The 14,762-nt window shown below is 38.3% G+C and overlaps 3 protein-coding genes across 3 annotated transcripts; 1 reads left to right on the plus strand and 2 right to left on the minus strand.

Annotated features, from left to right (window-relative positions):
* Nucleotides 1-1,955: 1,955 nt before the first annotated feature.
* On the minus strand, nt 1,956-4,647 carry LOC103438447 (phenylacetaldehyde reductase-like). The gene is made up of 6 exons (XM_008376989.4): nt 4,482-4,647; nt 3,666-3,835; nt 3,353-3,544; nt 3,007-3,169; nt 2,681-2,861; nt 1,956-2,384 (listed from the first exon to the last, which is right to left on the minus strand). Exons 1-6 carry the CDS (start codon nt 4,600-4,602, stop codon nt 2,246-2,248), a joined length of 966 nt encoding a protein of 321 aa, XP_008375211.1. The 5' UTR covers nt 4,603-4,647; the 3' UTR covers nt 1,956-2,245.
* Nucleotides 4,648-8,355: 3,708 nt separating this feature from the next.
* On the plus strand, nt 8,356-10,958 carry LOC103438448 (uncharacterized). The gene is made up of 5 exons (XM_008376990.4): nt 8,356-8,878; nt 9,591-9,668; nt 10,024-10,123; nt 10,330-10,472; nt 10,649-10,958. Exons 1-5 carry the CDS (start codon nt 8,567-8,569, stop codon nt 10,856-10,858), a joined length of 843 nt encoding a protein of 280 aa, XP_008375212.2. The 5' UTR covers nt 8,356-8,566; the 3' UTR covers nt 10,859-10,958.
* Nucleotides 10,959-11,665: 707 nt separating this feature from the next.
* On the minus strand, nt 11,666-14,670 carry LOC103428388 (RNA polymerase sigma factor sigD, chloroplastic-like). The gene is made up of 5 exons (XM_070825071.1): nt 14,209-14,670; nt 12,537-12,767; nt 12,322-12,462; nt 11,938-12,125; nt 11,666-11,867 (listed from the first exon to the last, which is right to left on the minus strand). The coding sequence occupies exons 1-4, from the start codon at nt 14,668-14,670 to the stop codon at nt 11,988-11,990; spliced, it is 972 nt and encodes a 323-aa protein (XP_070681172.1). The 3' UTR covers nt 11,666-11,867; nt 11,938-11,987.
* Between the last annotated feature and the right edge of the window lie 92 nt (nt 14,671-14,762).

Below are 14,762 nucleotides of genomic sequence, written 5' to 3' on the forward strand. Positions count from 1 at the left end.
ATTCCAAAATATTCTAAATGAGCACGATACTCATAATAAGGTAAATCCAATTTACTCATAAAACGTTATCTAAAACATGATCATTAAATCATGTTTTTTATGTATGTATTTCTACTATTAAAACATGCATTTTAGAAGGGGTCCACTCACCTTACACCGTTGGTGAAGAGTCGTGCAAACAAGTGTCTCAGTGTGTGTACATGTTTGATTGTGAAACCCAGCAACTGAGCAACAAAGAAAGAAGGAAAGCAAAACACCATCCATTATTCTACATCGTGAAAGCCCGTAAATTCCATTCATGAATGTGTTCTCTCCCATGAGAATCTGTGTAAGAAACAACCCAGAAAATGGATTGAAACTTACCCAATAATATCACTATCAACAACAACGTCATTTCCTTCTTTAAGGAAAGATTTTCCAGAAAACATAAACTCGTCATGCCTGTTTAAGCAGACCAAAACACCATCGTCTGTAGCTCAAATCGAAAAGCCATCCTCATGAAAGTTGTTCCTTAACTCATGATCTACAACATATCCAAATTTGAGATCCATCGGAGCAGTACAACTCCAGAAATTCAGGTATGATATGTGACTGTTCATCATTTGTCTGTCAACCCGTCAGACCTGTTGTGAGCTTCGAAACTCCATTTTCTTTTGCTCAGATCAACGTACTTTCTTCATCGAAGTTGTTCCTCATCATCTCTTCCATAACATATCAAAAATTCATAACGAACTAACGGTTACATACTTCCAGAACTTCGAAACACCATGGCAGCTTTGAAATCTGCAGAAATCCGACCGTCATGTTTGGAGCTTCAACACTCTAACTTCCCTTGCTTAAACAGAAACAGTTCCTTCTTGAAAGTTGTTCATCTGCCCAGTATCTAAAACATATCAAAATTTCAGAAAGAGACAACGGTGCGATTGTCCTAGATGCTTGAAAACCAACCCAGCCTCCATTTCCGCAGGAAACTGGACAACCATGTTATGAGTTCCAAAACCCCATTTTCCATGGCTCAGATCGAGAAAGTTCCTCCACAAAAGTTGCTCATCTGATCAAGAACTATAAAATGTCCAAAATTCAGCTCCACTGAAGAACATAAGAAGTTGCATAAATTTGATAGAAGAAAGGAGACGGAAGAGGGAGAGAGAGGGAGAGAGGGAGAGAGAGAGTTGTAGAGTGATGAGAGATGGGAGAGTTTGAGATCAAATCTTCTGCACCCAAATTTGGCGTGGACTCTCTGTAGCCCCAATAAGTGATTGACACATATTAAATTCATAACAACAAAATTTAGAAAAGTTAAGATAATAACTGCATGTCAATCATTTATTGAGACCACAGAGATGCCACACCAAATTTGGGTGCAAAAGATTTGACCTCGACGAAAATGGGGGACACAAAAACAGAAGGTGGCCCCTTGGCACACTAATTAAGGTTTAAAAGCAACCCAATTTAAAACAAACATCCCAACATTAGTGAAATTACAAAATACCACTTTTGTTCTGTAAAATTCAGGATGGGTTGTCACAATTAAACAACATTAAATAACATTAAGTAACATAAAACAATATTAAATAATATTAAACAAGATTAAATAACATTAAACAACATAAAAATTATACAACATATAAAATATTTAATAACATGAAACTTAAACAACATTTTTAAAAACATTTAACAACATAAAACTTAAAAGCCTACTACATGCTTATTTTGGCCCAAAGATATGCAATAAGATTCTGTTATAGGTACTTGTTGTAGTTTTTAAATTTAATTTGTACTTTTTAAATTTAAGTTGTAGTTTTTAAATTTAAGTTGTAGTTTTTAATTTTAAATAATAAATTATGTTTGGCATTTTGGTCCTAGGTTGGAGATGGTTTTTTGTCACAGGGTTATGTTTGGCCTATAGCCCTCTGGCCCCTCGGTTGGAGATGGTAAGAAATATGACCATGCACTGTTCATTAAAATATTAATTTCTTAGATGGCTATAGGGCCAAAAAGAGCCCTCCGACCCTCCTTCGGTTGGAGATGGCCTAAAAAAGTCCTGACATGAATATTTTTTGGGAGAGGAATGTACCGAAGTGACGCATAACTTAATCTCAATGGAACGTGCATGGCAGCTAGGCCATATTATTTTCTTTGAAACAGGAAACATATGACTTTCATCATCTCTTTGGAGTACTTAAGTAGAAATCAAACTTCAGTTGCCGAAGATGAATTGTTGTCCCAGTTGGATAAATCAAATCTACAAGAAGCCCTTCTCCTTCAGGCTTTCAACAGTGTCCCTCAGAGTGATTTCCAACGGGAGGAAACTAACTCCCAATCCTTTTGCTTTCTCTGAGGATACTTGATACTTTGGGTCTGAAGTATTGCCAATCTCAAATCTGCCAACAATACCAAAAATAAATAAAATATCCCTTAGAAATAGTTCTTGTAATGGCAATGTCGAGCTTTCGGTTTACACAATTGAAATTATTTTTGTACAAGCATCTGTAATTCTTGTAAGAAATTCCTAACTGTTGCATATTTCATTTTCAAGTCCAAACGTTATTATGTCTACTCTATGAAGGAACTTACCTTCAAGCAGAGTTGACCATGTTTAATTCTAAATAAAGACATGACATTATGTGTGGTAAAGTAAACAGGCACAAATTTGTGGTATTCTGCATATGAAACTTACTTTTCAGGAAGCAAAGTGGGGTAAAGTTCGCGTAAAATCTTCAGAACCTCGAAAGTGTCTGCAACATGTCCAACTAAACAATATCTTCCACTTGCTGAAGGAACTGCAAATGCCTGAATGTGAGCAGAGGCAACATCTCTAACATCAACGAATCTGAAGTTTGAAACAGTTGGTTTGGTACCTGCACAAAAGAGAAACGTTAGACAATCAACTGCCTGCATCAAAAAATTAGTGGAAAATAAAAATGGAAGCAACCGGCTGATAAGGTCGGATAAATTTACGCAAATGTTTTGACACATGTAACTTAGTAACTTTACGAAGTGTACCAGTGATGAGTTTCTGAATCGGCTCCACAGTGAGATTAAGAGTCGGCTGTAAGAGTGGACCAATCACGAACCCCGGATGTATTGTAACCAAGTCAATCTCATTTCCTTTAGCAAATTCCCAGGCAGCCTTTTCTGCTAAAGTCTTGGAGACCATATACCATTGCTGAACAAAAAGAATAAGGCAGACAATACAAGCATTGTTCATCTCTTTTATAATTGCACCCAAACACCTAGTTTGGTCCTAAGATTAGATTTTGTTTCGACTGGACATGGAAATATTACAAATTAACAATGAAAAAAAAAGTAAAAATTGAAAAAAAGAGATTATCGGAACATTCATACATACCTTGTACTTCTCGCAAACAAGTGGATCGGAATACCAAGTTTCATCCACAACTACATCAGAGGCCAGAGGTTTTCCACTCATCATTACTGTAGCCATAGACGAAGTTATAACCACTCTCTTCACGGTGGGAAATTTCACACATGATTTTAGAACATTAAGTGTTCCATTCACTGCTGGGTCAATTAATTCTGCCTGAAATATGGAGAGAGATATCATGTCGGTTTCTACATCATTTGTCTTGAAATTATGTCAGTTTTCTACGCGTGCACGCATGTGTGATAGAATATTTGAAGCACAAAGTGAAGGGGCAAACCTGTGGGTCAGTAGCCGAGAATAGTACAGGAGATGCTGTATGAAAAACGCCTTCACATCCATCAACTACAGCATTGAAAGATCCTTCTTCCAGTAAATCTGCTTTGAACAAATGCAGCCTGTCTTTTGCTCCATCTAGTGAGAGCAAATGTTCTGTTTTCTTTGGATCATCTGTAGCATACATGAACGGAGAACTGTGAGTTGGACCAAGAATACTACAACCACATTAGATGGGGATATGTGTGCAAGGAAAAGTAGCAAACATTGACTACAGTCATTGCCGAGGGTTCAATTGGCAATTGAGTTATGCCGACCACAGCATCCATAACCGAAAAAAAAGAAGGCAAATACGTGGTTCCTCCAATTGCAAATATCGTCTTACTCACCTGCCAATCACAATTTCATGTGTACAGAAATTGTTCTTTATGTGTTTGTAACGAGTTATTTCTGCATACTTGTCAAACTGTGATTTAAGGGACAGAGGAATGACTTCTTCCGAGGAAAGAGCCAAGAAGTGTCCAAAGAAAGAGAACACAAACTTGATACGAATTGTTTCAACTCTATCATTTATGCAGGAAGTTTTGGCTAAAAAACTTGATCACTAACGGCTAGCAAGAATGTCAAAAACAGGTCAACGCCTTGCCTTAACTGGACTTCAAGAACTACACTTGAACTCCAGATGAAGAACTACACCGAAAGATCCCGAAACTTTCTTTCGGCCAATGAACCCATATACAAAACCCGGAATTTGAAAAAGAAAATTATCGAGAACTGCTTGAAAAGGAACATGACGTAAGAAAAGTTTAGAAATACTGACTTGGGTCCCGAACAGTGGCTTTGACAGTATAACCCTTTTCCAATAAGAGCTTCACCAACCATGATGCTATGTAACCTGAGCCTCCTGTTACACACAGAGTCTTTGTTTCTCCGGTACTCATCTCTCTCTCTCTCCTCTCTCTCTAGAGGTTAGAATTATAAGCTTAATTTGGTTCAGTATTGTGTTTTTCATGGTGAAAAGTCAGCTGGACATTAAAGGGTCAATGTTGGCAACTTGTCTTCTTCAAATCTGAATACTTTTGTAGTGGCAAATCACTGTTTATTATGAACGCTGACTAAACAAGTGTTGGCAGGAACTAAATTTAAATGGCCAAATTGACGATATATGTGTAGTTGCATATAAAGTAAATAAGGCACAGTGTTTATAAGGTTCGGCAAGTGTGCTTATGTATTTGAAGGAGCAGCATTTGTTTCTTTAAGCTTTTCGATAGGTCCAGAATAAAGACGGCTCTTCAAGACACCAATTAATTGGTTTTTTAAGCTTTTCGATCCAATCTAATCCTACATTTGAAAGGTCTGCACTATTCATAATGAGATACTCCAAAGAGACAATGCCAGTCACCCATTCAAGGTTAACAATATACAATCCTGTTGTGTTTGGCTCATATAATTATGAGTTGGCAACAATTTTGCATATGTAACTTTGTGAATGCTACAAGGAAATGGCAGCAGCCATTTGTGACTTTGTATTTGGCTTTCGGTTGTGGCATGGAAGTCTTCTTTCAAGAGAAGATATGGTGACTGCCACAAGCTAAGTTGGAAGCAAGTAGGTCTTGACTTTGTGTTTGCTTGCATGCAATTGTGCATTCTTTCTTTTATATGCATTAAATGGCAAATGGAGAAAAGGGTTGCACTCTATAGGCTAGGTACAGCAAAGGGGTGCTGAATATGCCATGTGAACTCAAGACTTTTTGGTCTTGGCATAATTGCTGGTGCATGCCTATAAGTGAAGGCAATAGTCATGCATTGTATGTGCACCCGGAGGAGAATACAGAGAGAAAATAAAAAGTGAGTGAGAAACTCTTGCAGTTTTAAACATTAAAATTCGGTTTCCAGTTTATACATAAGCACATTCGGACTACTTTAGCCAAGGAGCAGACAATCTTGCACACCAAGTCATTGCCGCCATGCCGACCACAACGAAAGTTCGAAGTGCCATCACATTCACAACCTTGGACAACAGATTATACAAAAACAAAGGCAATAATGGATACAAAAAATGTGTCCGGGAGTGTTTGTTGCTGCATATATTTATAAATGGACTACTAGTTTATGCGAGGGAAAGTTATAAACTTAAGTTAATTTCCCAACAAACCTGTTACATTAGAGATTGACAAACTTGTTGATTTTTTTTCACCAACATTTGTTGGTGTGCAAATAAGTAAGAGTCGAGTTAGCCCACTCCATACGTTGGGCGTACTTGGATTGCTTCGAGTCCCTTTATTGTCTTCCAACTCAGAGCGGTTGAGTTGGGATTCTACTTATACATTTTCGACCTGTGATGTCTGAATGTTCAGGATCCAATACAAAGTCCAAACTTCAAATTTCTCAGTATTTAAAACGCAGTTGAAACAAATTCCAAAGTACAATTAAACTTCACAGAAAGGGGTCTCGAGTAAGAGTTTTGTGAAGCACCAATTATTTTCAGTAACAAACTTTTACATAGTTGATAAAATAGGATAACGATAAGTCCAACGTGATCCATGATTAGAAGAAGCTCTTCTCCTTCAAACTTTCCACGGTATCCTTCAAAGTCACCTCCAGAGGAGTAAACTTTACGCCCAAGATATGGACTCTTTCCTTGGATACTTGGTAAGTTGGTGTGAATGGTTTGTCATCTGCACGTCTGTGAAGAACAAAGAGACGTTAAAGTCCAAATTATCTGTTACACAAATTAGCAACTACAAAGAATATGCACATTACTCACTATACTTCAGACCATTTCACTTGCAGTTTGTACATCATGTTAACGAACAAGCGAGTTATTAGAAGGTACTAATTGCAGTGTACCTTCATCTTAAACCATTCAAATAGCTCATCTTTTAAACAAGTGAAGATTCAGACTCAAACTGAAAACGGAAAATCGAACAAAACAAAAATACTGAAAACGGAAAAGAATACAGGCAGGGATTCCTTTATGAAATATTTAAGTTTCTCAAATGCTAGAACGATATAGGCTTGATAAAGATGTTGTATATTATTAATAGGATGTTGTAGTAACCCAAAATATCCTCAGACGCGAATATTGCAAATAATATACAAGACGGAAATTTTAAAACCTCAGATAGAAAGGTACCGATAATGCCTGTAAACCTGCTCCATCCTTAAAAGTGCCTCTAAAACTTAGAAAAAGAGTAACATGCAAAAAATCGATTGCATTAGCATAGCAACTTCTCTGGAAGCTGGAGAACATGGATGAGATCCCGCAGAATTTTCACTGTGTCAGAACAGTGTGTTACTCTTCCAACTAGACAATATCTCCCGCTAGCCGAAGCATTCTCAAAGGCGAAAATATGAGCAGTGGCAACATCTCTAAAATCAACTCATCTATTAGTTATATTTGGAAATCTTTCGGCTCGTGCATCAATTAAATATCAACAATGAGACTTTCTTAGCAGATTGTACGGTATCGCAGAGAGCATGAGATTCAAACATGACCTTTTAATTTATGATCACTATATATACACCTCCATGATACCCTTTCTCTTTTACAAGAAACTCTAATATATATCGCCAATTCACCGTAGTCTTTATCTCATATATACTGAGTACATTACCCATGTAAAGTGACATGTCAACGTAGTGACGATAATGCCTCCAAACCATTATTCAAGATGTGCTCAAGGATCAGTGCTTACATAATTGGAGACAAGGATTTAATAGTCCACTCGTCTGTATGCACAAGTAGAAAGAGTAAATCTCTAAACTCATGAAATTTCATGGATCCCTATGAGGAGTTTTCTGCACTGATGAGGATTTAGTCGAAAAAGTGTAATCTGTGTATTATGCTTCTCTTATGTAGTGGATCCTGCCCTCAAAATGGGTTTTCCAGTAGGAATGATTACTTGATCAAATCATGCAATATATCAACAAGTAATGAAATTTTATAAATACTTGCTCAGGAGTACTGTTTACAAGTTCCAGAACACGTTCCACGCCTGTGTTCAGAGTTGACTGTAAGAGAGAACCAATCACCAATCCTGGATTTATTGTAACAATGTCCATTCTCTTTTGCAAACTTCCAAGCAGCTTCCTCAGCCAAGGTCTTTGAAATCGGATACCAAAGCTGTTGAAGGAAAAATCTTAATAAACACAATGAATATGCACTTAAAGCATGAAATATATAAATCTTACACAGTTAAAATTAGTCATTTACGTGAGGGTATGCCAACAACTAGACCAGGGCCAACAAAAGATGAGCATCAATTTTGTCACGACAAATAATTATTCGTTTCAATTTACATCTAAATATGACATAACAGGCTAAAGAACCCTAAAAGTGATCAAATTTAGGCACATTACAAGGTGAAGTAATAACTAATGCATCTTGGGCAAAGCCTATTTTGTCACTAAAAATAGAATGAGAAGTGCACATGGGTGACGACTCCAGTTCCCTCTCCTCCTCTACATCGCCACAGGCGTTCCTCTTGATATCACCAACAATCCAACCCTAGTCACTATTAATGTCGTTGCCCAGTTGCATACTCAAGAGATTTTTCAGTATGTACGACTTGATACATCAAATGTTATAATACAACTTGTGAAAAACTTAAATAAAAAAAATTAGTATACCGATGTGACAAAAAATTTCTACTCAAACTCACCCTTCCAACTTTGGTTAGTGACAAAAAATCCACTTCTTCCTCCGCATTCCATCCAGCATTAGCCCAAAAGTCCCACGTTCCCTTTTTCACGCGTGAAGGCCACTTTCGCTCCCTACCCGCCATCCAAAGGCGCAAAAAATATCTCCATCCTGCAAAACTCCTCCCCTCTCACTCTCTCCCCCGCCGCCCCCCCCCCCCCCCCCCCCCCGGCACCGCGGCGCTCTCTCTCTCTCTCTACACAATGGCTCTCTTCACTTCTATCTCCTCCTCAACCCTCTGCCTCTCCACCTCAATCCATCCCATCGGGCTGTCGAACACCTCTAAACGGTTCTCTCGTCCCATCGCTGCTTCTTCTCTGAGCTCCCCACCGTCTCCGGAATCAAAATCAACGGCCCCAAAACAAACCGTAGTCTCCTCCTCCACTGAAACTTCACCAAACCATTTTAATGGTGCGTCCTCTAGACCCCCCGAGCCGGCGGGCTTCAACTACGCCCCTTCCAACGGCAACCCCTTTGTCCGGTTTGCCCGTTCCGCTGAGTCTTCCATTGAAAGGGTAACTGAATTTTAATTTGTGTATCAGTCACTGTACTTGCTTCTTAATTGTTCTATTGGGATTTTTGGAATTTGGATGTGACAAAAGAGTGAACTTTCCTCTTTCTTTCTCTCATTTTTTGTAGTTGCAGAGGAGGTTCTTCTTAATTTAGGGGCCGTTTGATACCATTTCGTTTACAGTCTTCGATTATGTGACTTTTTTCCTCCATAGCTTGTGTTACTTTTTTGATGTCATGTTGGGGTTCATGTACTCTCTAATGAATTTCTTTCACTTTGATTAAAAGAAAAATAACATAGGGGGTTTGGATAGCTTAGAGGTCCTAGTTGTGAATTTTTTGATAATTGACGGATTAGTGTTTAACAGATTGCTGCCAAGAAATAAGAAGAATCAATAAGTTAGTCCTACTGAAGCAAATGAACTCGTAGTTTCGTTCAAAAACTTGGGAGGCAATCCCTCTTGAGGCTTAAACGAATCATGATTGTTAACAAATACTGTAAGCGGTCTAGCGTGTATAAACGGCCTATAGGAAACTAAATATGGCTAGGAAACTACCAAAATGTCATTTACCTCATGTTCTGTTTTTGGTTTTTTGTTATAGGTACCAACTGCAATAATTAAGAAACTTGTGCATTTTTTTCTTTATCTGTTTAAATTTTTTTTTAGCGTATAGCAATCTGTTCTAAGCGTTCTTTATGTGTCCATTGTTGAACAGACAATATTTGACTTCCGGTTTTTGGCACTGTTTGCTGTTGGAGGTTCGTTGGCTGGTTCGTTGTTGTGCTTTCTCAATGTAATTTCTCTCTTCATATTGTGTATTCCTACCAAATGTTTAGTCTAATGGTCAGACCCTTGGTTTGTTACCAAGAGGTCTGGGGTTCGACACCTCTCAAGGTACCCACCTAGCAATTGCTAGAGTTTCTTGCCTACCAAATGTTGTGGGGTCAGGCGGGTGGCCTAGTGAGTAGTCGGGTCAAAGACCCGGAGACACTAGATTCAAAAAAAAAAAATAAAAAAAATAAAAAAATTGTGTATTCCTACCACGAAAATAGACATTCAAGATCTGATTACGATTTCAACTATAATTTTTATATTACTACACATAATGTATGACTACATCTGTGCATATACTACATTTGAATCTGCAGGGTTGTGTTTATATAATGGATGCGTATAAAGTTTACTGGACTAGTTGTGTCAAAGGGATTCACACTGGACGTATGGTTCTACGACTTGTTGAAGCTATCGGTATAATTTTCAGAATCCTATTTCTAGAATTGCTTTATGTTTCTGTTTATCGAATATGCTTTCAAAAGATAAATATCGTGACTTCTGCGTAAGCAGCATTAGTCACTCCTTTCTTAACATGGTAAAACTCATCATATGATGTCCATATTTCTATGTTTATTTTCGTTGGTATAGTCTTATATGTTGATGCAAATCTTCCGATGCAGATGTTTACCTTGCTGGGACAGTCATGCTAATATTTGGTATGGGACTGTATGGATTATTTATCAGTAATGTCCCTCATGATGTGCCTTCCATTGATGATCGTGCTCTTAAGGGCTCTTCTTTGTTCGGAATGTTTTCTCTGAAGGTAATTTTGCTTCCCTTCCATAGTAAGTATAAGCGGAATTCACATATACATTTCTCAAACCTGGATAGATATATATTAATAGATGCTAAAACAATCTTATTGTATCAGAACTATTCCGGGTCTGTATTTTACTTCTTTTACAACATTACCAAGATAAGTGGTTTCTGATTCTGCAGGAAAGACCTAAATGGATGAAAATTAGCTCACTTGATGAACTGAAGACGAAGGTGGGACACGTCATTGTCATGATTCTTCTGGTTAAGATGTTTGAGAGGAGCAAGATGGTACAGATAACCACTGGTTTGGATCTGTTGAGTTATTCTGTCTGTATTTTCCTGTCTTCAGCTTCTTTGTACATCCTTCATAATCTGCACAGGGAAGGATAAGGCTTTCAAACACATTAAATATAGCGTATAGTGTATGTTAGCTTACACCTTCAAGTGAATATACGTCTTCCAAATTGAAATCAAAGTTTCGCTATTTTGATATCGACTTCCATCACTGGCCAAACCCTCCATGTTTGATGCATGCGACTTATGGAGATCAAATAACACTTCCTAATTCTTACTGTTATTTCATGCACGATGAACCTCGAGGTAGACTCATTTTGCAATTCCACTAAGGAGATATTCCCCAGTGTTAGACGATGACCGCTGCGGTACAATTGTATAACTTGATCCATAAATTTGAAGATTTGATTTCGCAGGGGTTTTGCATAAATAATGTCAATACCAGGTTGAGTATATGTTTTGATAGATGAACAGCAAAAGTGCAATTGGACTCTTGCAACTTGCAGAGCATCATTGCTTCTTACCTTCTCCTTTATCGATTGAGGCATGTAGGTAAGATTTTCTACTGGCCTTGCATGCAGGGGTGTCTCATGTGAGCCGGCTAGATTGTCGTTTTTGTTGAAAACATGCGGTTTCTATCGTCCATCAAGAATAATGTTCAAAGTTCATAGCTAGATGTTGCTTGTAACACCAACATTTGATAGAGTTGTTAACCCTGCTGGGAGTTCAGGAAAAGAATTACCGATGCAATAAGAAACCCCCTTCTTTTCTTGTTATGTTATGTACATTTCTCTATCTTCATATTTTGTTCATCAAGCAATAGGAAAAATTATACAATATACAATTTTAGATTGTCGAAAATGCTAGTATACTTTAACTTTGATAACGCAATTCCATTAATCTGTCGAACCTTCTCCCTTTAAAACTTTAACAATCTTCCTATCTCCTCAAAGGACTTAGGGGTCTCACCATTGAGTCCAAAGTGTAATCTCAATACATATGCTTCATCGCTCAGCGTCTTCAGAAGCTTCTTCTCGTCCTGCTTCATTAGCTGTTTTGTAAGCATCTTTTCCGGCATCATCTCCTCTGGCCCTTGCATGATCTCCTGCAGCAGAATGCGAACTAATAAATTAAGATCGACTAATGAAGTGTATAACTGATGCACTTTCCATTACCGTTTGAGCTGCAAATGAAATTGGCAGTCTGCTCCTGTCACAAACAAGCTTTACAGTTGCAGCAGGCACATTGACCACTTCAGCGATTTCATCATGAGTAGGCAGCCACTGGAATCTTTGATTGAAGGAATTTTTAGCTTTTGTAATTTTTTGCCATCATACCGCACATGTTTACCTACACAAATAAACTAACCATACTTCTGTAATCTTTCAATCAATGCATTTCTATCAAGGTTATCTGGCAGGAGTCGCATAAAGAGAACTATTTAATTACGTCACTAATATAAAATCTATAGCTCGGTGATTAGGCAACCTCAATCAAAAAGCGGAAGGGAACTAAATGCAACTGTTTAAGAACAATGGTTTGTTAGGTTAGTTTCTCACTGGTAATCTGATTATTCTAGACTTGTTGTCTAGGGCTCTGATAATAGCTTGCCTGATCCACCAGTAGACGTATGTTGATAACTTCCATCCTCGCTCATGATCAAACTTCTCTGCCACTTGAACAAGCCCGTCGCTTCCTTCCTGCAGAAATAGATACTTAGTTTCTGGGAGCAACTTACGGAAAGTGTTGGACAGGAGTAAAAAGGTGTAGGAACCTGAATGAGGTCTTGAAAGCTTAGTCCTTTGCCTTGATAACTGCTGGCAACAGAGATAATGAGTCCCCGGTAGCTCCTGATGATCCTTTCTTGTGACTCTCTTTTCTTACAAAGCACCTTATCTATACTTCTCGTCTTCATTCCCATTGCCTTGGCTAACTGCTTTGAGGTCGGCTCCTGCTCTTCAGCTTCTACGACCCTTAATCTTCGCAATTCTAATCTTGCTCCCTCCTGTGTCATTAAGGTCATTCATAGATGGAGAGCTAAAGTTAACTTTTCGGCATTAGAAAACTCTGCAAACAAGTAGTTTGAGAACTGTTTTAAAACAAAACACAGTTCTAATTAAAGCTGTTCCTAGTAATTGCATTGAAAACAAAAAGAAAAACTGCAAATCAAAGTGTAAATACAGATTAGCAGACTTAAACAACTTTTAAGGTTTATGCAACAACCATCAATTGAATAATATCCGTCGCATCATTTACAAGGAGCAGCAGATTCGAAGAAAATTAAAACTAGAGGACGATGAATGTTGCTAACTGTAGTGATCATCATATACAACATTTAACTGTACAGTTTAAGAAACATACAGTGTCATCTGGCATTAAAAGTTAAATGTTCGGTTCTACGAATGCCTATGAGATGAGAATTGCTTGTAATAGAAAGGCGAGTAAGTGAACGAATTTACAAAATGTAACCCATAGCAAAACTCTATTTCTTAAATAATGCTCTTGAACTTGGTAAGAATCGATACAACAAAGTCTTATCCCACTAAGTGGGGTTAGTTGTATGAATCCTAAAATGTCATCGTGTTCGGTTTTGTGCCAAGTCTTGTGTTAGCTCCAAGTAATCTGTCTTTTCTTAAAGTCTCTTTCCAAGTCTTCCTAGGCCTTCCTCTACCCTTTTTTCCTTGAGCCTCTATCTCATGATCGCATTTTCAAACCGGAGCATCTGTAGGCCTTCAGTTCACATCTCTATCTCATATATTGAACCCAACCAATCATTCTCCAAACTCAAATTGGAACAACAAATGATGCATAACAATATGCAGTAGTCTAAATCGAGAAATAGAAGAACACCCATAAATAATACCATAGAGAAACAAAATGGCAGTTAGGCTTTTCACATGTAAGCGCATAACAACTTTACACCTAAGAGAAACACACTTCAAGTCTATACTACAAAAACACTCTACCTTTCAACAGGAGAGACACTAAAGGAAGTTCGTGCAGTAAGAATCAGTTCGAACATGGCAGATGGCTAACACAAGGGCTTTTTCTTTAATTGGGCGCGTTGTAGGCTACATTTGGATGATGAGGAATTTACAAGTACCAAACTTTCAAGTAAATTAGATACAAATGAATCACAAAACATTAGATGAAGGGATTTGAAATGCGGTACGTGATGATTACAAATACATTAACAAGGATTCACAAATGACGACTCCTTTCAAATAGTCATATGCATTCCCTTTAAACGTACTGTATTTATTCATCTCAAACCAAATCTTCTGCAGTGCATTCTTAACCAATTTAACCTACATCCCTTGGTACTTGCAAATTCCATCTCGAAACATAGCATAAGCATATTTGTTTAAAACTTAGCGTTGTCGGGCTTTTGTATAAAACTTACTAGTACAAATTTGCCCTAAAAGAATCAAGGAAAATTGTAGTACCTTGAGACTGAGACAGAATTCATCTTCTTCGTTTGGGCTCAGATGCCCACATCTCACATAACCAAACGACAACTTTCCATCTCCAACACCCCTTCCCCTCTCCTCATCCAAACCCTCCAACCCTTTTATCCTTTTCCTCCTCCTCTTCCTCCTCACCGCCAACCCACCACTCCCATTCCCACTCTCCCTACAACTCCAAGCCTCCACAATCTCATCCCTCACCGCCGCAGCATCTCTGGCCACCTTCACGGAAGCCTGGGCCAGTGCCAGCGCCTCCGCCGTGGCTGCAATGACCAATGCGTCACTGGAGACCCAGTTGGCGCCAAATTTGGAGAAAGAGGGAGGAGGGAAGTGGAGTTGGAGAGGGTGGTGGGTTTTGAGTGGTGGGATTGGTGGGAGTGGAAGTGTTGGGAGAGTTGGATGTTGGTTTGGTGATGAACATATGCTGCCGGTAATGGCCATACAGATTACAGAGTATATAATACAGAGTCGAAGTGTGAGTCATGGATTTTCTTTCTGAGGAGATAAAGATATTTGTGTGTTTTGCCATGCAG

The sequence above is a fragment of the Malus domestica genome, chromosome 07, assembly GCF_042453785.1.
Source record: "Malus domestica chromosome 07, GDT2T_hap1".
Taxonomy (NCBI): Eukaryota; Viridiplantae; Streptophyta; class Magnoliopsida; order Rosales; family Rosaceae; genus Malus; species Malus domestica.

Bases quoted from the DNA above. Each gene is read 5' to 3' on its own strand.
- LOC103428388 (XM_070825071.1), bottom strand. From the start codon at position 14,670: ATGGCCATTACCGGCAGCATATGTTCATCACCAAACCAACATCCAACT. The intron at 12,768-14,208 runs GTACTACAATTT...TTAATGACACAG, and splicing joins AATTCTGTCTCAGTCTCAAG to GAGGGAGCAAGATTAGAATT. The intron at 12,126-12,321 runs GTGAGAAACTAA...AAGTATGGTTAG, and splicing joins CTAGAATAATCAGATTACCA to TTTATTTGTGTAGGTAAACA.
- LOC103438447 (XM_008376989.4), bottom strand. From the start codon at position 4,602: ATGAGTACCGGAGAAACAAAGACTCTGTGTGTAACAGGAGGCTCAGGT. The intron at 3,545-3,665 runs GTTTGCCCCTTC...TCCATATTTCAG, and splicing joins TCTCGGCTACTGACCCACAG to GCAGAATTAATTGACCCAGC. The intron at 3,170-3,352 runs GTATGTATGAAT...CTTTTTGTTCAG, and splicing joins TTGTTTGCGAGAAGTACAAG to CAATGGTATATGGTCTCCAA.
- LOC103438448 (XM_008376990.4), top strand. From the start codon at position 8,567: ATGGCTCTCTTCACTTCTATCTCCTCCTCAACCCTCTGCCTCTCCACC. The intron at 8,879-9,590 runs GTAACTGAATTT...ATTGTTGAACAG, and splicing joins CTGAGTCTTCCATTGAAAGG to ACAATATTTGACTTCCGGTT. The intron at 10,473-10,648 runs GTAATTTTGCTT...CTGATTCTGCAG, and splicing joins TCGGAATGTTTTCTCTGAAG to GAAAGACCTAAATGGATGAA.